The sequence below is a fragment of the Somniosus microcephalus genome, chromosome 19 (assembly GCF_052327205.1).
Source record: "Somniosus microcephalus isolate GS21.2 chromosome 19, FLI_Smic_1.0, whole genome shotgun sequence".
Classification (NCBI taxonomy): domain Eukaryota; kingdom Metazoa; phylum Chordata; class Chondrichthyes; order Squaliformes; family Somniosidae; genus Somniosus; species Somniosus microcephalus.
The window spans coordinates 7,205,373-7,230,180 of record NC_141005.1 but is presented as its reverse complement, the minus strand read 5'-3'; the positions used below and the strand labels follow the sequence as shown (position 1 = coordinate 7,230,180).

The window sequence follows — 24,808 nt, the reverse complement described above, 5'->3', positions numbered from 1 at the left end:
GCCATTGCCTATCCACCATCAACTATTTGAGTGACATTCCCCAATCAATCCTACCCAACTCGTGCCTCAGACCATCGTAGTTTCCTTTATTTAAATTCAGGACCCTAGTCTGAGTCAGCTACTTCATTCTCCATCTTAATGAAGAATTCTATCATATTATGATCGCTCCGACCCAAGGGGCCTCGTACAACAAGACTGCTAATTAATCCTTTCTCGTTACATAATACCCAGTCTAAGATGGCCTGATCTCTGGTTGGTTCCTCGACATATTGGTCCAGGAAACCATCCCGTAAACACTCCAGGAATTCCTACTCCACAGTATTGTTACTAATTTGGTTAGCCCAATCTATATGTAGATTAAAGTCACCCATGATGACTGCTGTGCCCTTATTGCACGCTTCTCTAATTTCCCTTTTAATGCCATCCCCAACCTCTGCATTACTGTTTGGAGGTCTATATACCACTCCCACTAATGTTTTCTGCCCCTTGGTATTTCTCAGTTCTACCCATACAGGTTCCACATCATCAGAGCTAATATCCTTCCTTACAAATGTGTTAATCCCGTCTTTAACCAGCAATGCTACCCCACCTCCCTTTCTTTTTTGCCTATCTTTCTTAAATATTGAACACCCCTGGATGTTGAGTTCCCAGCCTTGGCCACCCTGGAGCCATGTTTCCGTAATCCCAATCAAATCATATTCGTTTACCTCTATTTGCGCAGCTAATTCATCCACCTTATTACGAATGCTCCTCGCATTAAGACACAAAGCCTTCAGGCTTGATTTTTTAACGCTCTTAGATTTATTAGAATTATTATTTAGATACAGACAAGGAATGTTATTCAGTCCATTGTAACTCACCCATTTCAACTGGACATCATCATCAACATCGACTTGCATTTATATAGTGCCTTTAACATGGTAAAACATCCCAAGGCACTTCACAGGAGTGTTACAAACAAAATTTGACACCGAGCCACATGATATTAGGACAGGTGACTAAAATATTGGTCAAAGAGCTAGGTTTTGAAAGAAAGACTTGCATTTATATAGTGCCTTTCACGACCACTGGACGTCTCAAAGCGCTTTACAGCCAATGAAGTAATTCTGAAGTGTAGTCACTGTTGTAATGTGGGAAATGCGGCAGCCAATTTGCACATAGCAAACAGCAATGTGATAATGACCAGATAATCTGTTTGTTTTTGTTATGTTGGTTGAGGAGCGTCTTAAAAGGAGAGAGAGGCGGAGAGGTTTAGGGAGGGAATTCCAGAGCTCGGGGCCCAGGCAGCTGAAGGCACGGCCGCCAATGGTGGAGCGATTAAAATATCGGATATGCTCAAGAGGCCAGAATTGGAGGAGCACCGAGATCTCGGAGGGTTGTGGGGCTGGAGGAGATTACAGGTAGGGAGGGTACACGAGGTATCATCTGACCAGATCGCTCTATAATTTGAGCATGGCTTCCCCTGTCTTTGGTTATATAATTCAACACTCTAGATGTTTTGTTCATCGAGTTTTAGCAGACTCATTCAACTTCATAAGATATTTAAACACCATTCATGGATACTTACATTTCCCAACTCTATCAAGTATAACACTCTGCCCACTTACATTTTATTTGTTCTTGTGATGTGGCCAACACTGGCAAGGCATTTATTGCCCATCCTTTCTGTTGCCCTGAGGGCATTAGGAATCAACCATGGAAATGGAGTCACGTGTAGGCCAGACCAGGTAGGGGTGGCAGGTTCCCTTCCCTGAAGGACATCAACGCACCTGTTGGGTTTTTATGACAATCTGGTAGATTTTGTGTAATTTTTTCTGGCATCAGCCCACAAATTACCAGATTTATTGAATTCAATTACACAAGTTGCCATGGTGGGATTTGAACTCAAACCTCAGATTTGCGAGCACAGTATCATAACCACTAGGACACCGTACCCACCAAACTCTTACTACAGTTCCCGAGCTACCACCCCAGATTCATCTGCCCCTAACTTGGCATCATCCAGAAGTATGACCAGTTTGCATTCAGCTTCTGAATCCAAGCCATTAATGTATGTGACTGCAATTTCAACAGCAACGCCTCTTACACACACCCACACAATCCTTACACATGTCCTCTAACACTGTCATTTTCCTGTTTATTCCCAAATTTTACCCCAAGTTCCCCAAGCTAATAGCAGCCTTTTATGCAAAACTTTATATTACAATCTAAATGTGAAAATTTCACATTGTTAACAGGCAAGTGTAATCAAAACAGGACCAACTTGTCTTTTGCCCCACCTGACAAGCTAAATACAATAGGGCCCCGGAAAAGACTATGAGCAACCCTCCCTCTCTGAAAAGTAAAGAGATTAAAATTACTTGTAAATATTGGTTTAATGAACTGCACTGCAACAACTGTTACAATGGAACTAATGTCCATAATAGCCAATGTTTCCATAAAATTATAAAACATAAATTAAATGTAATTATAATTGTACAAATTAAAGGAGCAAACCAAGTAAACACTGGGATTATGGCTTGGCAAACAATAGCTTTAAATGGGAATGTGTGCAGGTTTCCAATGATCCCTATGTACAATCAGTCCCAACTGGACAGAATCCACACGCTTTAGGAATTGAACATTACTTAGAAGCGGAGACCAAATGCAGATTGGGTGCCGTTTTGCGGAACACCTCCATTCAGTCTGTAAATGTGACCCCCGAGCTTCCGGTCGCCTGTCACTTTAATTCTCCGCTCCACTCCCACTCTGACCTCTTACACTGTTCCAACAAAGCTCAAATGTAAGCTTGAGGAATAGCACCTCATCTTTCGATTAGGCACTTTACAGCCTTCTGGATTCAACATCGAGTTCAACAATTTCAGACCTTAACCCCTGCCCCTATCTTTTCAGGCGGCAGCTGTTGATGATTCTGCCATCCCCATTTGCAACATTTAACCACTCCTGCCTCCACCCTATCACAGACCCTCCCTTTTGTTCTTTCCTCCCCGCCCCCTTTACCTGCCCCTGCACTTGCTTAAAATCTGTTACATCTCTAACTTTGTCCAGTTCTGACGAAGGGTCACAGACTCGGTTTCTCTCCCCACGGATGCTGCCTGGCCTGCTGAGCGTTTCCAGCATTTGCTGTTTTTATTACTTAGAAGGATCTGCTACGTGGCAAACATACCGTGATCGCTTCCTGCTACTTATGCCTGAGCTGTTACCAACACGGTAGGCACTGGGAACATTTCGGTCTCTCTCTCTCTCCTCCCGTCGTCTTTCTGAAGACTGAACTCTTCTCCCATGAGGCGATCTTGATCTACAGCCAAGGAAAAAAATGAAGGTTTACTAAGTACTGAGAGGTGCTTTGTTGGTGTACCCATCTCCATCTCTCCTTTGGCTCTGCATTTGCTTCCCCTCATGTGCTGTGAAGCGCCTTGGGATGTTTTTCTATGTTGAAGGTGCTGTATAAATGCAAACTTGTATTATAAATTACTGAAAGCAAACTAAATCGAACAAACCATATTACTGGAATAAAAAAAGGTCTCGCGGGGATTCATATTTTGGACTAGTAATGAATCACCAGATCCAACAAACATCCTAAATAAGTAGGAGAGCTTCATATTGCTACACTCCCCATTTAAGGGATCACAGGAACTGACGTCAACACTAAATTGTCTGCTTCAAGTCACCTCTTACCAGCAGTTATAAAACATACAACACAGGGGAATGGGGAAGCAAGTCAGCCATGGAATTCGGCTAACTATTACTAATATTTCATGTTACTGAGAAATTCCTGCAGTACCCAGTCTAAATAGTTGAAACTGTAGCCCCAATTTTAACACGGGGCAAGGAGTGTGGGGCCGTTCAGGGGTGATGTCAGGAAGCATTCCTTCACACAAAGGGTAGTGGAAATCGCTCCCCCAAAAAGCTGTTGAGGCTGGTGGTCAATTGAAAATTTCAAAACTGAGATTGATAGGTTTTTGCTATGCAAGAGTATTAAGGGATACAGAAGTAAGGCAAGTAGATGGAGTTAAGATACAGATTAGCCACGATCTAACTGAATGGCAGAGCTGGGTCAAGGGGCTGAATGGCCTCCTCCTATTCCTTTGTTCCTACTCATGGCTGATTTGCAAGACTTTTAAAATATTATAGATACAGTAAAAATTAAAATACTTTTAAAACCTGCACAACATCTAATCATAGCTAATTCTTATCTTTGTAATGGCTGTGACTACTGGATAGTGCGGCCCAATTTCCATTCTACACGCATCAAAGAAGATTTTAAAGTAAAAAATAAAAATGGGTAGAGTAGCTAGAAAAGTAGTAAACAAGAAAAAGAGACAGGGAAGAGACAATCAAAGGAAATAATGGCAATATTGACTGAATATTCATGCCTCGCCCATGGTGTTGCCCAGAGAAAGCCAAGACAAAGCAAATTTCCAGAGTGCACTGGTGTTGCTGAGTTTGGGTATGGGGATCTACATCTCCTGGAGTCTATGAAGCTCCATCTACTGGTAGAAGCATGAAGCTGTAGGCAAGGCTTTGTGACGTGTACTTTTATATTTCAAAATGTCAGGAGATGGTTCTTTCCCCAGAGAATAGTGGACCTCGGGAACAGGCTGTCTTCTCGTGTGGTGGACGCCGATTCGCTGAATTCCTCCAAGCATGAGCTGGACCCGTTTCGGACATCCCCTCTTACAGAAGGTAGGTACTGCATTGAATTAACAGGGCCACAGTGATCTCCTGGACTAGTTTCGATCGCCTAGGTGGGCCGGAGAGGAATTTCCCAGATTCCCGCCCCCCCCCCCCCCCCCTTTAATTGGCCTGGGTTTTTAAATCAGGTTGTTCGCCTCTCCCAGGAGATCACATGTTTTGGGTTGGGGTGGGGAGTGTATATATTGTGATACACAAGGCATCGCGATCGTGTGGGGCAGGCTGGGTGGACCAGAGGGTCTTTACCTGTCCGCCATTGTTTGTATAATGGCATAGCCCAGATAAGGAGTGCGTGACATACATAGTAAATTTAATGTATCCCAGATATAAATAATTAATTCAGCCCCTGCCAAGGTAGAATATTTAATAACAACATTAAGAGCACACCTTGAATGTCTGACGCTTCTATAGGCACTGGGCAGAGAGTGTTTTGCTTTTGACCGAGATCTTGATCTTGATCTGGTCCTCGATCGCAATCGGTATCTGGGATGGGACCGAGATCTGGAGCGAGACTTCTTCCTGTGTTTCTTCTCTTTCTTCTTTTCCTTTTCCTTTTCTTTTTCTTTTTCTTTTGAAGTTCTTGCACTTTTTGTCGAGACCTGGTGAGATGTTTTGGTTTCTGTCGCGGAGGCAATTTTATGAGAAGTTTCACTGATGGCCTACAGACAAGAAAGAGTTGAATTTTAGAACGCCTTTCAAAGCAAGCTGTCATTTCCCCCCCGCCTTTGTAGCTAAGCAAACTGTAGCAGTCAAATCCATGGTTTCCAAACTACATCAAAACTTTCACAGCTCTCCCAACAAAGTATTTTAAATCACCCACATTTTGCAATCTGAAAGAGCCCGCATTTAAAGAGACTTCGCTCCCAACCCCAACTGGGTATTAACTAAAACTTAATGGATTATTCCTGTGTGCTGTCAAAAGCTAAATAGAAGCAGAGTCTGGAAATATTACAACCATGCTGACATTTGCTTAAAAAAACTGCTTTCCAAGTGCTCTGTAAGTAGTTAATTAACATTGAAGCAATCAAATATAAAAGATGTATAACAGACCGAAAATAAATGTTATAAAGTTTCCATCACAGCCAGACACCTGTTGTACGGACAGCTGGAATAAGCTGGATTAATGGTACACTGGAACAACTTTTTAAAAAAGGTTACCTCTATAGTATAAGGGTGGAATAGAAGGAAAAAGGTGATAATCCTGCTCTCAGCACTGAGCCTTGCTAAATAGGAGCACGGGTTGGAGATGAAGGCTAATGTTTCAGACCAATTCCTGACCTGCTCAGCAAGGCACAGTGCTGAAAATCAGGAAATGCTATTACTGTACAGAGAAATTACAACACGGAAATAGGCCGTTTGGACCTACCAGCCCATGTTGGTGTTTATTCTTCACAGGAGCAGTAGTGCTAATCCCATGTGCCTGACCTGTTCTCCACAGTGTCCTGGCCAATATTTATCCCTTAACCAACATCACTAAAATTTATTATCTGGTCATTATCACATTGGTGTTGATGGGAGCTTGCCGTGTGCAAATTGGCTGTCACGTTTCCCACATTACAACAGTGACTACGCTTCAAAAGTACTTCATTGGCTGTAAAGTGCTTTGGGACGTCAAGGTCTTGAAAGGTGCTGTAGAAATGCAAGTCTTTCTTTCTTAATGCCACAAGTCGGAGGTGAAGAAACATAGAAACATAGCCAAGATAGGAGCAGGAGTAGGCCATTCGGCCCCTCGAGCCCGCTCCGCCATTCAATGAGATCATGGCTGATCATCCAAATTCAGTACCCTGTTCCTGCCTTCTCCCCATATCCCTTGATCCCTTTAGCCTTAAGGAATATATCAAACTCCTTCTTGAATATATTTAATGAATTGGCCTCCACTGCCTTCTGTGGTCGAGAATTCCACAGGTTCACCACTCTCTGGGTAAAGAAATTCCTCCTCATCTCTGTCCTGGGACCGATCCTTGCGGTACCCCACTAGCCACTGCCTGCCACTCGGAAAAAGACCCGTTTATTCCAACTCTTTGCTTCTTGTCTGCCAACCAGTTCTCTGTCTAAGTCAGTACCTTGCCCCCAATCCCATGCGCCTTAACTTTACACGCTAATCTCTTATGCGGGACCTTATCAAAAGCCTTCTGAAAGTCCAAATACACCACATGCATTGGTTCTCCCTTATCTATTCTACCAGTTACATCCTCAAAAAATTCCAGTAGATTAGTCAAGCACGATTTACCTTTTGTAAATCCATGTTGACTTAGTCCGATCCTGTCACTGTTTTCCAAGTGCTCTGCATCTTTTATAATGGACTCTAGCATTTTCCCCACTACTGATGTCAGGCTTACCGGTCTATAATTCCCTGTTTTCTCTCTACCACCTTTTTTGAATAGTGGGGTAACATTAGCTACCCTCCAATCCATGGGTACTGTTCCAGAGTCTATAGAATTTTGGAAGATGACCAGCAATGCATCTACTATTTTTAGGGCCACTTCCTTAAGTACCCTAGGATGTAGATTATCAGGCCCTGGGGATTTATCGGCCTTCAATCCCGTCAATTTCCCTAACACCATTTCCCTACAAATACTGATTTCTTTCAGTTCCTCCCTCTCATTAGTCCCTATGTTCCCCGACATCTCTGGGAGGTTATTTGTGTCCTCCTTTGTGAAGACAGAACCAAAGTATGTATTTAATTGGTCTGCCATTTCTTTGTTCCCCATTATAAATTCCCCCGATTCTGACTGCAAGGGACCTACGCTTGACTTCACCAATCTTTTTCTCTTCACATATCTATAGAAGCTTTTACGGTCAGTTTTTATGTTCCCTGCGAGCTTACTCTCAGAGCTGCCTCCCAATCTGCACCCAATCATGGTAGGCACTGAACCGTGAATATGCTCAAGTTCTCGTCTCCAACCTCCAGGAACAGACTTCCAGCAGCTGTCATTGTTCAGTCTTGAGCCTCATCAGTTATATAATGGCCCTCCACTTTGAGTGGTAGACAGGGCTACACAGAGCAACTTGCGATGTGTCAGCCATCTCTCCTCTGCAGGTGATGACTACTAATATAATTCAGTGGTGTTATTTCAAGTCAATTATCTCTCAGTGCATCTTTAATGATATCAACAGTATTGATCAACAGAAGATGCAGCTCAGCTGCAAAGGTAGGTTTGATCCATTTACTTTCATATAAAAGTGGGCTGTAAATTTGAAAGTAACCTCTATTTACTTTTTGTACTGCTCATTGCATACCTCCAATCATGGTATCACTACATTTTTCGTTAGTACGTGGGAACCAAAATCCATATGTATTTCGCTTAACTGAAAACAGATCCGTCTACTTTTATAGAAGGACGAGTCAAAATTGAGGTGTCACAAATGCAAACTTGAGTCTCACTCAAGAGAAGACACAAGAAAATAAACCTTGCGGTTTCCAAACTTTCCCAGCAACACAAGATTTCTCGCTGACCTCAGCATAACAGCAATTCATCTACAGATGGGAGGGACAGAACCGCTAGCAGCAGAATAATGCACCGTGTTCTATAGTACGTAGCTGTCCTTACAGTACAACTCTCTGTCTCACTGCAATCAACATCACAGTGAATCCGTTAGTGTGCTATAAATTGCTCCCATTATTCAAGAGGTTGGGCTAAGTGACTATTGAAGAATTTTAACTACTGGATCCAATATTATAGCTAACTGGCTCTTATTCAAGATCTTCGTCCATTGTACTTGACTGGATTCAAAAGTACCGCATTCACAGACAACACCCAGCTTCAAGTTATAAAGTGGCATTTTACTTTGGAATACTTTCAAGAATTTTTTTTTCCCCTGTAAGAGTGTCTTCGGCAATGTTAAGAAAAATTGGCATATACAAAAACCACATGGCTCCTTGGTGCCAAGTCAATTTTATATACAATTTAACTTTACCAACACACACGCATTGTGGAATTTTGATTCCCAACTTACTTAGCAAGTATGGCTAACTTCTCCCTCAATAAAAATTCTGTCATTGCTAAACTGCTGTACCTAGTGCTTCAAAAAGAAATCGGACGAATCTTATAGTAATTTCCAGGTTGTATAATCAAATCACAGCTCCCCATGACACCAAGTGCTGTACTCTGACCGGAATACAAGTCGATGTACTGGAGACTAAAATGTATCAAATTAGATTGCAAATGAATTGTTTATTATTTTTCATCTGATAACAGTACAAGATAACAAGCAGAACAGAAAAAGGTTAAACCGGAACATTATTTTAAGTTGAACCAAAACCGCTTCACAAGCGGACACAAGTATAAATTGGTAAAAGACAAGCTCAGGATTCAGCACCTTATGTAAAGAATGATCGATACCTGGATTGATCTTCTGGGCAGGGTAGCAGAGGCATAAACTCTGGAATCATTCAGGAGACAGTTAGATGCTGTGTTAGGAGGACGGCAGGTTTCTATCGAAGGATGAACTAGATGGGCTGAACGGCGTCCCGCATCCGCACTTATCTTTGTGATGAGTCTTTGATGAAATTTAGCGGAAAACACTTCAGTGTTGTCAATCTGAACAATTATAGAGAGTTTTGGACTTTTGTGCAAAGCATTTGTTAAGTTTCTTGTGAATGAATAGAAATTCTATCACTAAAATAATGTATGAGGACAATCATAAATGAAAGCTTTAACTAACTGAGTACTTATCAAACAAAACAGGATTACTACAGTCTTAAATATGGTTTTACACAACAGGGAGGTTTGTTAAAAGTAAATTCAAGCAAAAATAGGACAGATTTATAGCTTTAAAAAATAGGCAACTTTTGCTATGTGCCAGCTTTCTGGCAGTGTCTCCAGCTGGCATTAACAAACCTTGCAGTTTCACACATCACATTTTAAAAAAATGTACTGATAAAGAATGAAGGCCTACAATGTGATTAGTGGCAGAGTACATCATATTCTCTTGTACCCTGTCCAATCCTGGTCAGTAAAATACAAGTATCTGTCAGTGTTGCTGTACTGTTAACTAAAAATGGGGTGTTAAAATAATCGCAACATATCCCGTTAGCTCGATCACTTATTGTGCAGAATGTACGGATGTAACACCCGTGTGCTGAAGACTATCTCACTATTTACTGTTAGTATGTACTGCTTTTCTTAGATGATGACAATATACAGCCAACATTTAAAAAAACCAAATGTTGAAAATCTGAAATAAAAAGATAAATACATAGCAGGTCCACCTAAATGGATAAAAAAAGACAGCTTAATATTTTGGAACTGGAAGATAAACAAGCCCCTTTTATTGGGGGGGGGGGGGGGGGGGACCAGCAAAAAAAAACAGGGGGAGGGAAAGAGAGAGAGATATAGAAAATCCAAGCGATGAGAACACCGCCTGTCAGACAGCTTAGGTGGTTTAATGACCAATCAGATTTTTTGAAAAGCTCAAAAGGGGTGAAAAATGGTGAATGATGTGCTGTGGTCTCTGAGGCAATATAAAGACACGATTCAATCCACTCTGCTTTTTCTAAAATAATGAAGGCCAGTCTTTCAGAGTCTTTACACCGACTCCATTATAAAAGTTTACAGAAAAATGCAATGTGCTAACTGCCAATGAAAGGAAAGAACATGCTGCACTAAACAGAAACAACAGAACTGCACACTAGGCTGATCAACACTGAAAGAGATAAGGTTAACGTTTTAAGTGTGAACTTTCCTTCTCTGGCTGAAGGAACCTCTTTATAGAATTGATAACAAAAACCAGACAAGGAGCACACAGTAAAGATCAAGAGCTCAAATATTCTACTCTGCCAAAGCAGCTGATGGCTTTTGCAGACTATTAACACGTTTTAAAACGCTGGAACTGCTGTGTATTATACAAAGGTCCTCCTTAAAACCACAAGCTTTTGGTAACTTATCAATCACTCACTCTTTGGCTTGTCGTCGGTTTTTTTCATGTCTCTGGATGTTTTTCTACATTAAAGGAGCTCTATAAATGCAAATTGTTGCTGTATGTCCATGTGTAACAAACGTATAGGACTTTGAAAGATGGCAAAGCAGTAGCCAGTAAGCTCTCAAGAACATAGCTGGGCCAATTTCCACATTCGCTCGATTCCTGTGCAAATTGTGTGGTGAAGCAAAGTTTCTTCCTAATAGCTCAATAAACACTCAAGTCTTCACTTGATTTGGAGTCACCCCCAAAGTCTGAAATCTGACGTTCAACTATGATTAAGAATTCAATCTTCACCCATGCAGGCAAGGTACCAATCCCAGTCATGTCTCAGACTTGTTCAGTACAGTAGTGCAGTGGTTATGGTGGTGGACTAGCAATGGAGACCACCAATCTGGTTCACCCTTAACATGCTCTGAAGTGGCCTCGCAAACTATAAAAACAACCTCTGAAGACTGGGCAATAAATGCAGCTCTGCCAGTGTAGCCCATACCCAGAGAAGAGATAACTGAAAGCGCACTGTTGTGAGGAATGTGGATCTGGAGAGCACTAGCTATTGTCACAATTCACAGGTAGGCATTTTCTCTGAAGTAGCATCAGTGCACTGGCTTTATATGAAAACAAAGCTTTACATAAATTGGCATGGAGAGTTGGAGCCAATTGTTTTCAACAGAAGAGATCAGGTGCAGGGAACTGGAGCCTGATCTTGTGCGAGCTTGAGAGGAAACAGTGAGTCCTGAACTGTGAGCCGAGGGGATCCGATGGCCAAGGGCTTCACTGTTCGTTTCCATTCAAAAAGACACTTATCAGCGTTACTATCAAGGGCCATAACAATAGCTCACCAACTATTCATGCAATGGACAAATTTACCTTCTGCAAAACTAAATGTTCAACCAATAGTTTTAAAAAGACCAAGGAGTTTGATTTCCAAAATAAAATACCCTCCTCTCTTTACAGAAACTCATTTCATTACTACATCAGGCAGTCAAACATGGAACGTGCTGATCCATGTACAGTACTGTGAACAGCCATCATTACTGATAGCTGCAGTAAAAGAATCACATTTAGCAACAATATTTTCTCTTTCTTGCCTGGTTTCATCAAATTACTTGTAACACTATCACCGTTAACATATTTAATTTAACTATATTGTGTTTAGGCATACAGGAAAATAACCTAAACTCTTGAGCAACTGGATGCTTAAAAATATATACTCTTTAAAAAAAAAAGGGTGATTGAGGTATCATCTATTGTGCAACGAACCAATCTCTAACAGTGAGTAAAGACACGCTGGTTAAGCCCATTTGCTGCATCAAGCTTGGTTATCAGATTACATTACAGCACTGAATGAAAAGGTCCGAGGCTCTTGCTTTGGCCCCAGCTTTGAGTGGCAAGGTGATTTTGTGGTGTATTTAGTGCCGTGCGTGACCTGCCAGCCTCACACAGCTGGCGGCAACACCAAAATAAACTTGTCAGGTGAAGCTGGTGATCTGTTCCCAGGTCGACCGAACCAGGTGCCATAAAGTGCATGCAACTCACCCTCTCCCCATTTAGTACTGCTACATAGAGCGACAAGATTGGGATCAGTGACAGAAAATCATGAACCCTCGTCAAGGCTTGGCCACCCTGCTGGTACTGAACTCCGCAATTGTGACGCGAGGTCTCCAGCAGTCTTCGTACCGCCATGTGCGCTGTCTGCGAGTATCATTTCCTCCACTAAATCTAAAAGCGAAGACTCCATGTCTAGAACTCTCATTCCCTGGCACAGAGGTAACAGCTCCAAGCTTGCTTTTAGCTGCATATCTAACATTTTGCCACTATGCGGCCCAATTTCTAATATCAAAAGTATGGTTTGAAGGATCTAGGTTTAATTGCAACCTTGAAAATGAGCGGCGTCACAATATTTCCATTACATACTAATGTAAATTGACTCATTCAAAAGGGGGTTGGGTAGCATCAAGTTGGGAACAGAACAGGAGGTTATATGGATAGGTATATAAAGAGATAAGTGTTCCATGGGACACAATGGATCCTGTGTTGCTAGGGCCGCTGCTGGGGAAGGAGAAAGAAGATAGAGGGTAACAGGTCAGAGTTCAGGAGTGGGATCTGAGGACAGATGAATATTCTGCAGTTCTGCTCGCTTACGTTTTGGAGAGCAGAGTATTCTGCAAACGTTCCCTCAGGAAATTAAAGAGGGAATAAAGTGCAGCTGGTCTTTTGGAAAGATAAGCTTGATGGGCTGAATAGTCTTTTCTCATATGTATGAACCTATGTAAAATGATGTTATGAATGTTGGTTCATTAACAATCTACTGATATCAGTCAAGAACTAGAAAAAAAAGTTCAGCTTTTTCTGTATTAAGAGAATCATTAGCAGAATGATTCAACAATAGTTGTAGTAAACAAGGCATTTAACAACAGAAAAGGCTGGAAATACTCAGCCAGTCAGTCAGCGTCTGTGGAAAAACAGAAATCAAGTCAGGTCTAAGACCCTTCCTCAGGACTGCGGAGGAATTAACCAGGAGGCTTCAGTTATCTGGGGAATTTTCTGCCAGAATTAAAAATATATATATATTTTGATATAAAAGCTGCTGATCTTAACACTGACCTGTGTGTTCTGGGAGCTTTCTTCAGTGGCTGCAGTTTCCAAATCTCCCGAGGGCGTGGGGGTTTTCAGATTTTGAAGGAAAAGTGCGGCTCTCTTCTTGCGTTCCGCCTGCAGCTGCCTTTCCTTGCATTCTTTCGAAGCCTGTGCAAGCTTCTCCCTCGCTGCTGCTGCTAGTCTGTCCTCCAGCTTCTGCTTAGCTGCAACGAGTGACAGAAAACACTAATTATGCATGTTAAACATTCTCTTACAAAGGGAAAGGCACAGGCAGGAAAATTCGGAAGAGGCAAGAATTCATTAATAGTACAATTTTTTTTAAATGCTTATAATAGAAGTAAAAATGTGGGTAATTTGCATACACAGCTACACTTTGGATGGAATGGCTTGTGGATGCTGGAATAAAACAGAGTACAGTACTATAAAGACAAAACATTACTTTAGCACAGCTTCCTAGCCACATACAAGGATTGTAATTAAATTAAAAACAAACATTTATATTTGCCACCAGCTCAGTAATTATCTGAATTTTACACACCGAATTTACATATCTTGAATAAATTATCAGCATTTGCATTTCATAATGCATAGCTAAATTTTTAAAATCTTTTCGATATATGATGGATTGATGCTGGAGAAGATTTCTACATTTATGCATGCAAACTGCAATTATGTATCAACATCTGAGAAATTCTGATGCTTCTCACTTAACTAGTAAGTTAATGAACTAATGCAAACCTGAAACATCATCAGAATAACAACAGAAAACACTGGAAACACTCAGCAGGCCAGGCAGCATCCGTGGAGAGAGAAACAGAGTCAATGTTTCAGCTCTGGGACCCTTCGTCAGAACTGGAAAAGGCTGGAGATGTAACAGATTAAGCAGGTGCGGAGACAGGGGGAGGAGGAATTGAAGGAACACACTGTGCTTAAGTAAGAAGCAGGAAAGATCACATGGTCCATCTCCGACTCTTCTCTTCCCTTCCTTGACTTCAGTGTCTCCATTTCTGGTGATCAGCTATCGACAAGCATCCACTATAAGCCCACTGACTCCCACAGCTACCTGGACTACACTTCCTCCCACCCTGCTTTCTGTAAGGACTCTATTCCATTCTCCCAGTTTCTCCGTCTCGTCTGTTCTGACGATGCTACCTTCCATACCAGTGCTTCCGACATGTCTTCCTTTTTCCTCAACCGAGGATTCCCCTCTACCGTGGTTGACACGGCTCTTGACCGCGTCCGTTCCATTTCCTGCACTTCTGCTCTCACCCCTCCTCCTCAGAACCACGATAGGGTTCCCCTTGTCCTCAGCTTTCACCCCACCAGCCTCCACATTCAACGGATCATCCTCCGCCATTTCCACCAACGTGATCCCACCACCAAACACATCTTCCCCTCACCTCCCCTTTCAGCATTCCGGAGGGACCGCTCCCTCCGCGACACCCTAGTCCACTCCCAACAGCCCTTCCCCTTGCAAGCGCACGAGATGCAACACATGCCCTTTTACCTCCTCCCTTCTCACTGTCCAGGGCCCCAAACACCCCTTCCAGGTGAAACAGCGATTTACTTGTACTTCTTGCAATTTAGTATACTTTATTCGCTGCTCACGATGTGGTCTCCTCTACATTGGGGAGACCAAACGCAGATTGGGCGACCGCTTTGCGGAACACCTCCGTTCAGTCCGTAAGGGTGACCCTGAGCTTCCGGTCGCCTGTCACTTTAATTCTCCGCTCCACTCCCACTCTGATCTCTCTGTCCTCAGCCTCTTACACTGTTCCAATGAAGCTCAACAGAAGCTCGAGGAACAGCTCCTCATCTTTTGATTAGGCACTTTACAGCCTTCTGGACTCAACATTGAGTTCAACAATTTCAAACTATAACCCCTGCTCCCATTTTTCATGCTGTATGATTTTGCCATTCCCATTTGCAACATTTTATCTTTCCTGCCTCTTACTTAAGCACAGTATGTTCCTTCAATTCCTTCCTCCCCTAAACCCCCCACCCATCTCTGCACCTGCTTAATATGTTACGTATCCAGCTTTTTCCAGTTCTGATGAAGGGTCCCAGAGCGGAAACGTTAACTCTGTTTCGCTCTCCATGGATGCTGCCTGGCCTGCTGAGTGTTTCCAGCGTTCTCTGTTGTTCTTTCAGATTTCCAGCATCCGCAGTATTTTGCTATAACATTATCAGTATAGTCAGCAATGTTCCCTATAATCTGCGCAGCTCTCTGCGGATTCCACGCAGCCGGTGAGCTGCCTTTTGAATAGAAAGACCGTGCATGCATGGAATTTTGAATGGCTCGTGCAATTAGAGGGAACACTGATAGCCAGTGTGCTATCTTTGGTACAGTCTAAACTTAACTTTTAGTGAGGCTAGAAAGGGCTCCCTACTAGTTGGCCCTGAGTATCAAGGTCTTCAACAGTTTCAAATTGCTTAAGAAAGCTGCAGGTTGGTTATCGATTCTAGATGTTCATTAGTTTTACCAATAGACAAAGATTGTATTTTAAAAGTTTTGAAGTACAATAGCGCCTATTGCAACATTACAGTAGCAACACCAAATTGCAAACCTTGCGTGCACACCATCTTTTTATCTCAGCGAGCTTGGTTTAAATTGAGCCCCTATTACTGGCACGGAAGCTCCTTTTATCTGCCAATTTGAAGACCTTTTTTACGCAGCGAGTGGCGAGGACCTGGAACTTGCTGCCGACGGAAGTGGTGGAAGCGGAGACACTCAATGTTTTCAAGGGGAGACTGGATAGGCACTTGAGGGAAATAAACTTGCAGGGCTACGGGGATAGAGCGGGGGAATGGGACTGACTGGATTGCTCTACAGAGAGCCGGCACGGACTCGATGGGCTGAATAACCTCCTGTGCCATTATGACTATGACCTACATTAAATGGGTTGAGACTACCCAAGTTCTTAGCGAGCACAAACCTCACGCAACAAAACTGGGAGATTAAGGGCGGTTAAGTCAATTTTTCACCTTCCTTTCCTGAAGACAGAGGCTTCTACTGCTGTCCCCTTCCAAGTGTGCCTGCAGCTTTTAAGCATCTCAACTAAGCGGCCATTTAGGTACAGGCTTCAGCAGCAAGACTGTCATCAACAGGAGAAAAATAGCCACGGGGTTGAATAAAACATTACAGTTCAGTGGGAGGCGGCTATCTGGGCAAAATGGCACTGCAGTTGCACAGATTTCTTTTTGACACAGGATCTCCAGATGATTTCATCCCTTGACATGACTGGAATCTCTACATTGTGTGTGAAGGTTGGGTTGTGGCACTGTAAACAGCAATTGGGACAGAACAGAGAACAAGACCATGCCAGGAGTGCACTGCACAGTTCAATGTTTAGAATGCACTTCATTTTCAATAGTAACAGGTGTTTTTTGTTCCAAGCTAATGTACTGTACATTACAAAAATATTCGATAATAGCTGCCATGCATCAGCACTTCCCAGCCTCAATATAAATAGTTGCGAGTACACAAATGCAAAAATAAATCTGCCAGAGGTCAAGATTCAAAATTGGCTGCCTTCTTCAGCAATGCAGTTTATCAGAAAAAAAACCTTAATGAACTGGTGTTAAGAGGCAATATATACAATTACCATGAAATCTGCAAAAATAATAGAGTAAGGATAATGCTACATAAGATTGTAAACTTTCCATTGAACTGATTCTAGGAATATTAAAATAAATCACAATTACCATTATTGCTATTTCAATCTTTAGTTTGGACATAGCAAGTACTGAACTGACAACATAAATAACGTTCAGCGGGGGAATATCTGCAGCTCAACAGCTTTAATGGACGCTTATGTTTTCAAACAATTAGTCTTGAAAATTTCACATTTCAATTTGAAAACATCACAGATCAATCAGTATAATCATTTAAGTGCATAAAAATCTAATTTACTAAGGAAACCTACTGCAGCTCTACCATTAATTCTACTTCTAAACAGTCAATGATCCAACATTCACACAAAGCCAGTATAAATTGTTTTAGCACTTGGCACATGAAAATATACAAAAGCAAAAATTGGGCTTCATAAACCATATGGGAACATTATAGACTGCAGCCACCGCTTTCCTAACGGAGGTTTCAAAGCTGGTGCACGACCGTGTTTCAGGCATCGATCCTACAATACATGCCCCAGCTATTTTCTATAAAGAAACAGCCTCCCTCAATAGTTTAGCAAGTTGATCCATAGCCGCAGATACCAGGAAAGTCCCAGATTTGATCCCGTGTCTATTCGGAGTTAGCTGAACTAGCATACCTGCTGGCACCACTAATTTATTTTGCCCAGAGAGATTTGGACTCTACTGCTTGTGCTAAGTATGGTCAAGTGGCTACTATTTTGTCCAGAGAAGAGTACGCAAAACCCCCACTGCTTCATTCCCTGGGCTGAACAGGACAAGACCAGTTGATCAAAGGGTAGCTGAAGTTATTTCCTGGAGTTCTGATGCTTGCAATTTATAAGATTAATTAGATTGATTTGTCCCCAGTAAGAATTTTGCAATTCCTAGCACTGACTACCAATGTTCCCTCCAATATTTTTTTGGGTGCACTGCCCCTTTAATGGGCTATGTGGCCCATTCAAAGTTTCGTGCATGCGCGAAATTTCACATTTGAAAAGCTGATCCCGGGCTGCACGACCACGCAGCTTCAAGGGAACGTTGCTGAGGACAAGAGGCGATTGGCTGTAGAATTGACATTCCATCCATTTCCTCCAGGGCTTTCTGCTTCTCTTGTGCACCAGCTTGGAAACCTCCATTAGGAAAGCGGTGGCTGCAGTCTATAATGTTCCCATATGGTTTATGAAGCCCAATTTTTGCTTTCATATACTTTCGTGGGCCAAGTAATAAAGCATCAATTGCAATTTGTACTGGCTTTGTGTGAATGTAGTCCATTAAAAAATAATCTGCCAAGCAAGGATAGCTCGCCTTTCCATTGTTGCAAGAATCATCTGCAGATCTGCAATTGTTTAATATCATTCAGAGAATAGAGCTTTAGGCATCTAGACACAGAATGTGCTGCCCTCTTGGAATGAGGATGAAAACTATTGAGAATAAGTCAGGCTTAGGTTTGACCAAAGGATGCATTTCAAACTAGTTTCCTTTAAACCTGCTGCTACAGACAGTCACATTCATTTCCACAGGACAATTAGATGCCAGAATAAATTTTCAGTGGAACAAAGCACCATTTAGGAAATAAGTGAAAATGCAGGCAAACTGGTGCATGCTCGCAAAACCTTATGCAAAGCCAAAAATGCTACAAATACAAACACAGATGGATCTAGCTTTTAAACTACAGCCGAGTAAGCTTTAAAGAAATATTCACGCAGCACTCCTGTTGAGTGTTACACTTTTACGAATGAGCAATGCGAAGAGACTACTGGAAGAGAGTTTCAAACCCAGTTCAGAGGAGGTTCTGTGAAACAAAAGTTGGTGGCATTTAGGGATGATGGATCAGAAATTCCAATCTGTGCGAGTTATAACTGAGGGTGCGTTGATCAGCCAAGCTTCCTGACAGAAGTATACACCACTCATTGCTACCAAAGATAAGTAACCCCCTGGAGACACTGTCAAAAAGCCAAAAACTGTGTTCAAACCAAATCGTATCAGATTGTATTGATGATAACCATCTCCAACAAACAAGGTCTTCTAATCTTGGATTTGAAGTCTGGGCTCTAATAAAGGTGCAGTCTAAAAGCTGCTAAAATCATCTTGAGCAACGAAATAGAAGAAGAAAAACTCCCAGCCACTAATTTGTAAAATAAAACCAAAGCCTGGACCAGTTTTTTTTGGAACTTCAAGGGTAACGGTGCCTCCCCCAGTACAGAACCAAATGTGAAAGGATGCATTGTATGTGCCTGGCAAAAAGTTTCTCTCTTATACACGAGGCTCTTCAAAAAGTACCCATTACAACTAGAGACAAACCCAAGCCAAGGGACAGTGTTAAGCCAAAGTGCTTTGTTTTGGGGGTTTCAGTTACTGCAACACCAAATGCGGTGTGAAATCTTATATCCTGTAACAGGTAGCAAACGTGCGTGTCTGGAGCCTTATTGAGAAATGTCTTATGGCAGACAAATAAAGGAAACACCAACTCCCTGAGCCTTTGCTCAAGGTGTGATGTCGATCGTGTGTATGGAGTTATTGTGAATGAGACCGGGGCTTGACAGCAGGTGCCACAATTCCCTGCTGCAGACACTGGAGTGCTAAACCAGATTAAGGTTTCAGATTGACCGCATTAGCATTCCATGGGGAGGGGTACTTTATTAGATTGCGGTTTGTTAGAAAAATATTGAGAATTTGTACTATTGCTGTGTGTCAAAAGAGTGTTATTGCTCTGGCCATAATTGGCTAGCTGTCCTATCTTCAAAAGAATTAAGGGTTTAGAGAAGTGGATTTTTCCCCATTAACTCCAGTCCTTGGAATTATGAAGGACATTCAAACTAAAAGAAAACCTCCGAGTGCTCGGCTAATTTCCCATGAGACGTCCTAAAGACACAGTGGGAATCTTATGTAAATTCCAAGGCACAACTTACATCAATCAAGGTCACTCGTGAGACCCGAGTTTCATTATCGCCAAGAGGCAGAGAGCAAAAGACAAAGATGTCGGACTATGAGGGATGTGGCCTGCTTATGAAAGCAGCCATGGAGGAGTATGAACAAGAAAGCAGTGGGGTTTTTAAACTGGACTGTGTCAAATTTAATATACCTGCACATCATTGAAGTTTTTAAATGATGGACCATAACTACACAAACTGATTTGATTGGCAAATACTGGTTGCTGCATTTGTCCCTACTTCAGGCATGAAATGAGGTTTTGTAAAACCTTTTCTAAAGACTATTGGTTATTTTTGTAGTAAGGCAGTTACGTATCAAGTTAGTTGCTTCTCATTTCTCAAAATACAATTTATGTTCTTCAACTAAGGAACAGTGAACGATTGTTGCAAAAACCCATCAGGTTCACTAATGTCCTTTAGGGAAGGAAATCTGCCGTCCTTACCTGGTCTGGCCTACATGTGACTCCAGACCCACAGCAATGTGGTTGACTCTTAATGCCCTCTGAAATGGCCTAGCAAGCCACTCAGTTGTAAACAACCGCTACGAAAAACAGTAAGAATAAAACCGGACGGACCACCCGGCATCGACCTCGGCACCGGAAACGACAACGGCAAACCCAGCCCTGTCGACCCTGCAAAGTCCTCCTTACCAACATCTGGGGGCTTGTGCCAAAATTGGGAGAGCTGTCCCACAGACTAGTCAAGCAACAGCCTGACACAGTCATAATTACCGTATCATACCTTACAACCAATGTCCCAGACACCACCATCACCATCCCTGGGTATGTCCTGTCCCACCGGCAGGACAGACCCACCAGAGGTGGTGGCACCGTGGTATACAGTCGGGAGGGAGTAGCCCTGGGAGTCCTCAACATTGACTCAGGACCCCATGAGTTCTCATGGCATCAAGTCAAACATGGGCAAGGAAACCTCCTGCTGATTACCACCTACCGCCCTCCCTCAGCTGATGAATCAGTACTCCTTCATGTTGAACACCAATTGGAAGAAGCACTGAGAGTAGCAAGGGCACAAAATGTCCTCTGGGTGGGGGACTTCAATGTCTATCACCAAGAGTGGCTCGGTAACACCACAACTGACCGAGCTGGCCAAGTCCTAAAGGACATAGCTGCCAGACTGGGTCTGCGACAGGTGGTGAGGGAACCAACAAGAGGGAAAAACCTACTTGATCTCGTCCTCACCAATCTACCTGTTGCAGATGCATCTGTCCATGACAGCATTGGTGGAAGTGACCACCGCACAGTCCTTGTGGGGACGAAGTCCCGTCTTCATGTTGAGGATACCCTCCACCGTGTTGTGTGGCACTACCACTGTGCTAAATGGGACAGATTTCGAACAGATCTGGCAACTCAAAACTGGGCATCCATGAGGCGCTGTGGGCCATCAGCAGCAGCAGAATTGTATTCAACCACAATCTGTAACCTCATGGCCCGGCATATCCCTCACTCTACCATTACCATCTAGCCGGGAGATCAACCCTGGTTTAACGAAGAGTGCAGGAGAGCATGCCGGGAACAGCACCAGGCATACCGAAAAATGAGGTGTCAACCTGGTGAGGCTACAACACAGGACTACTTGCATGCCAAACAACGGAAGCAACATGCGACAGACAGAGCTAAGCGATCTCACAACCATCGGATCAAATCAAAGCTCTGCAGTCCTGCCACATCCAGTCGTGAGTGGTGGTGGACAATTAAACAGTTAACAGGAGGAGGAGGCTCCAAAAATATCCCCATCCTCAATGATGGTGGAGCCCAGCACGTGAGTGCAAAAGACAAGGCTGAAGCATTTGCAACTATCTTCAGCCAGACGTGCCGAGTGGATGATCCATCTCGGCCTCCTCCCGAGGTCCCCAGCATCACAGATGCCAGTCTTCAGCCCATTCAATTCACTCCACGTGATGTCAAGAAACGGCTGAAGACACTGGATACTGCAAAGGCTATGGCCCTGACAACATTCCGGCAATAGTACTGAAGACTTGTGCTCCAGAACTAGCTGCGCCCCTAGCCAAGCTGTTCCAGTACAGCTACAACACTGGCATCTACCCGGCAATGTGGAAAATTGCACAAGTATGTCCTGTCTACAAAAAGCAGGACAAATCCGACCCGGCCAATTACCGTCCCATCAGTCTACTCTCAATCATCAGCAAAGTGATGGAAGGTGTCGTCGACAGTGCTAGCAAGCGGCACTTACTCAGCAATAACCTGCTAACTGACGCCCAGTTTGGGTTCCGCCAGGGCCACTCAGCTCCTGACCTCATTACAGCCTTGGTCCAAACATGGACAAATGAGCTGAACTCAAGAGGTGAGGTGAGAGTGACTGCCCTTGACATCAAGGCAGCATTTGATCGAGTGTGGCATCAAGGAGCCCTAGTAAAACTGAAGTCAATGGGAATCAAGGGGAAAACTCTCCATTGGTTGGAATCATACCTAGCACAAAGGAAGTTGGCTGTGGTTGTTGGAGGTCATTCATCTCAATCACATGACATCACTGCAGGAGTCCCTCAGGGCAGTGTCCTAGGCCCAACCATCTTCAGCTGTTTCATCAATGACCTTCCCTCCATCATAAGGTCAGAAGTGGGGATGTTTGCTGATGATTGCACACTGTTCAGCACCATTCGAGACTCGTCAGATACTGACGCAGTCTGTGTCCATATGCAGCAAGACCTGGACAACATTCAGACTTGGGCTGACAAGTGGCAAGTAACATTCGCACCACACAAGTGCCAGGCAATGACCATCTCCAACAAGCGAGACTCTAACCATCTCCCCATGACATTCAATGGCATTACCATCGCTGAATCCCCCACTATCAACATCCTGGGGGGTTACCATTGATCAGAAACTGAACTGGACCAGCCATATAAATACTGTGGCTACAACAGCAGGCCAGAGGCTGGGAACTCTGCGGCGAGTGTCTCACCTCCCGACTCCCCAAAGCCTTTCCACCATCTACAAGGCACAAGTCAGGAGTGTGGTGGAATACTCTCCACTTGCCTGGATGAGTGCAGCTCCAACAACACCCAAGAAGCTTGACACCATTCAGGATAAAGCAGTCCACTTGATTGGCACTCCATCCACCACCTTCAACATTCACTCCCTCCACCACCGGCGCACCGTGTCTGCAGTGTGTACCATCCACAAGATGCACTGCAGCAACTCACCAAAGCTCCTTCAACAGCACCGTCCAAACCCGCGACCTCTACCACTTAGAAGGACATGGGCAGCAGACGCATGGGAACATCACCACCTCCAAGTTCCCCATCAAGCCACACACCATCCTGACTTTGGCCTGTATCGCCGTTCCTTCACTGTCGCTGGGCCAAAATCCTGGAACTCCCTTCCTAACAGCATTGTGGGTGTACCTACATCATATGGACTGCAGCGGTTCAAGGCGGCGGCTCACCACCATCTTCTCAAGGGCAGTTAGGGATGGGCACTAAATGCAGGCCTAGCCAGCGACGCCCACATCCCATCAATGAATAAAAATAAAAAAAATTCATGGAAACTGAGGCGGGGGGGGGGGGGGGGGGGGGGTTGGTCGGGTCAGCACTAAAGGCAGCAGGAAAGGAAACAAACATACCGACTCTTCAAATTTGCGATGTCACTTCATAGGTTTGCAATCAGTTTTTGACAGAAACCCGGGGGGTGGGGGGAAGAAAAATCACTTGCATTCTTCACTGCACCCACGTAGCATGGTTATCAAATAGAGAAAATCCACAAGTCACTAAAAACAAAAATATTTGCAATTTGCACATCGCTTGTGAGGATAATATTCGGATAGGATGTACGAGTTAAAGCCTGCTGCACAGAACAAATGTCCCTGATTTTTGTAATTCAGAACCTGAAGGTTCTCAGCAGAGAAAAACAGAAAGCCCTGGAGGAAACAGATGTAATGTCAATTCTCCAATTCCACAGCCAATCACCCCTTGTCCTCAGTGCTTGGAATTGCAAAATTCTTACTGGGACAAAAGAGTCCAATTAATCTTATAAACTGCAAGCATCAGAACTCCAGGAAATAGCTTCAGCAATTTGGAAAATCTGCTGTCATTTTCAATTTCAAATTGGATGGTCTTGTGGTATAAACCTCAAGTTCCACCAATAGTTTCCATAAAGATTTATTTTCCCAGTATTGAGCCTTAATCTCTATACAGAAACAGATTAAAAAGCTCCCGTTAACTAAAATACTCTGTTTACCATGTTCAGTCATTTATCAGAGAGCAAAATGTAAGAACCAAAGCACATGGGCACCACCATCTTGACTAGACAAAGCCCGAATATGCTCACACCATGCCAGTAACCCAGTGGTTCTATTTGCACACGTCATTAGTGCTTCTCCATCTCTGCAAAATGTGTTGGAGGCAGAAAATGACTTTGGTCCAGAAAACTCAGCATGCGTAGCAGTCCTCACAGACTGAATTACTGCAGAAAACATCCCCCCGCCCCACCACCACCACCACCCAAAGACATTTTACTGAAGCGGAGAGTCAACAGTAAAAGTGAGAGTAAATCCACAGTGCAATTGCTACGGCGGCGAGAACTTTAGACAATCACAAAGCACACCCAACTTTCTGAAATTGAAATAAGTTTTTAGAATTTGTTTTTAATAGTGATACAATCATTTGCTGCTATAAATAAGTTATATGCCTATGTACTTAACATTTACCAAAAAAAACTACAGGCAAACTCTAAGGGGGGTCAGCGGGCATGATCGGTGGTGGGTCAGGTGAGAAAGTGTTTTTTCCCCCCAGCGGGTTGGGACCCCGCTGTCAACCCGCCGCCACGCACCTTTGCCAAATGTCGGGTCTGTCAGCGCCGAGCAGACCCGACACGCAGCAGCGGGAGAGGCAATTCAGGTCATTTTGACCTTGTTAACAGAGCATTAACAACAATTTTGAGCTTATCTTTAGAATTTACCAGCTCACCCATGGGGTCCACGCTGCTCGGGGATCACGTTTGTTAAGCTGGGCGGGAGCTGAATGGCCATGGAATCATCTCATTACTTGACAG

The 24,808-nt window shown here is 43.4% G+C and overlaps 1 protein-coding gene across 11 annotated transcripts in view; it reads right to left on the bottom strand.

Moving 5' to 3' along the window:
- sfswap (splicing factor SWAP) overlaps positions 1 to 24,808 on the bottom strand; it is a 114,826-nt gene that overhangs the window by 21,558 nt on the left and 68,460 nt on the right. For 6 of the 11 annotated variants that reach the window (XR_015081782.1, XR_015081783.1, XM_086011899.1 and 3 more), the window contains exons 13-17: positions 13,222 to 13,418; positions 9,039 to 9,236; positions 5,083 to 5,354; positions 3,167 to 3,298; positions 1,608 to 1,769 (exon numbers count right to left, since the gene is read on the bottom strand). Coding sequence is in view for 8 of the 11 variants with exons in the window: in XM_086011899.1 (XP_085868025.1) it covers positions 1,608 to 1,769; positions 3,167 to 3,298; positions 5,083 to 5,354; positions 9,039 to 9,236; positions 13,222 to 13,418 (961 nt within the window). In the remaining 3 variants the exon portion in view is untranslated. The remainder of the gene's footprint in view (positions 1 to 1,607; positions 1,770 to 3,166; positions 3,299 to 5,082; positions 5,355 to 9,038; positions 9,237 to 13,221; positions 13,419 to 24,808) is intronic. The other 5 variants (XR_015081784.1, XM_086011901.1, XM_086011902.1 and 2 more) reach the window with 1 other exon arrangement.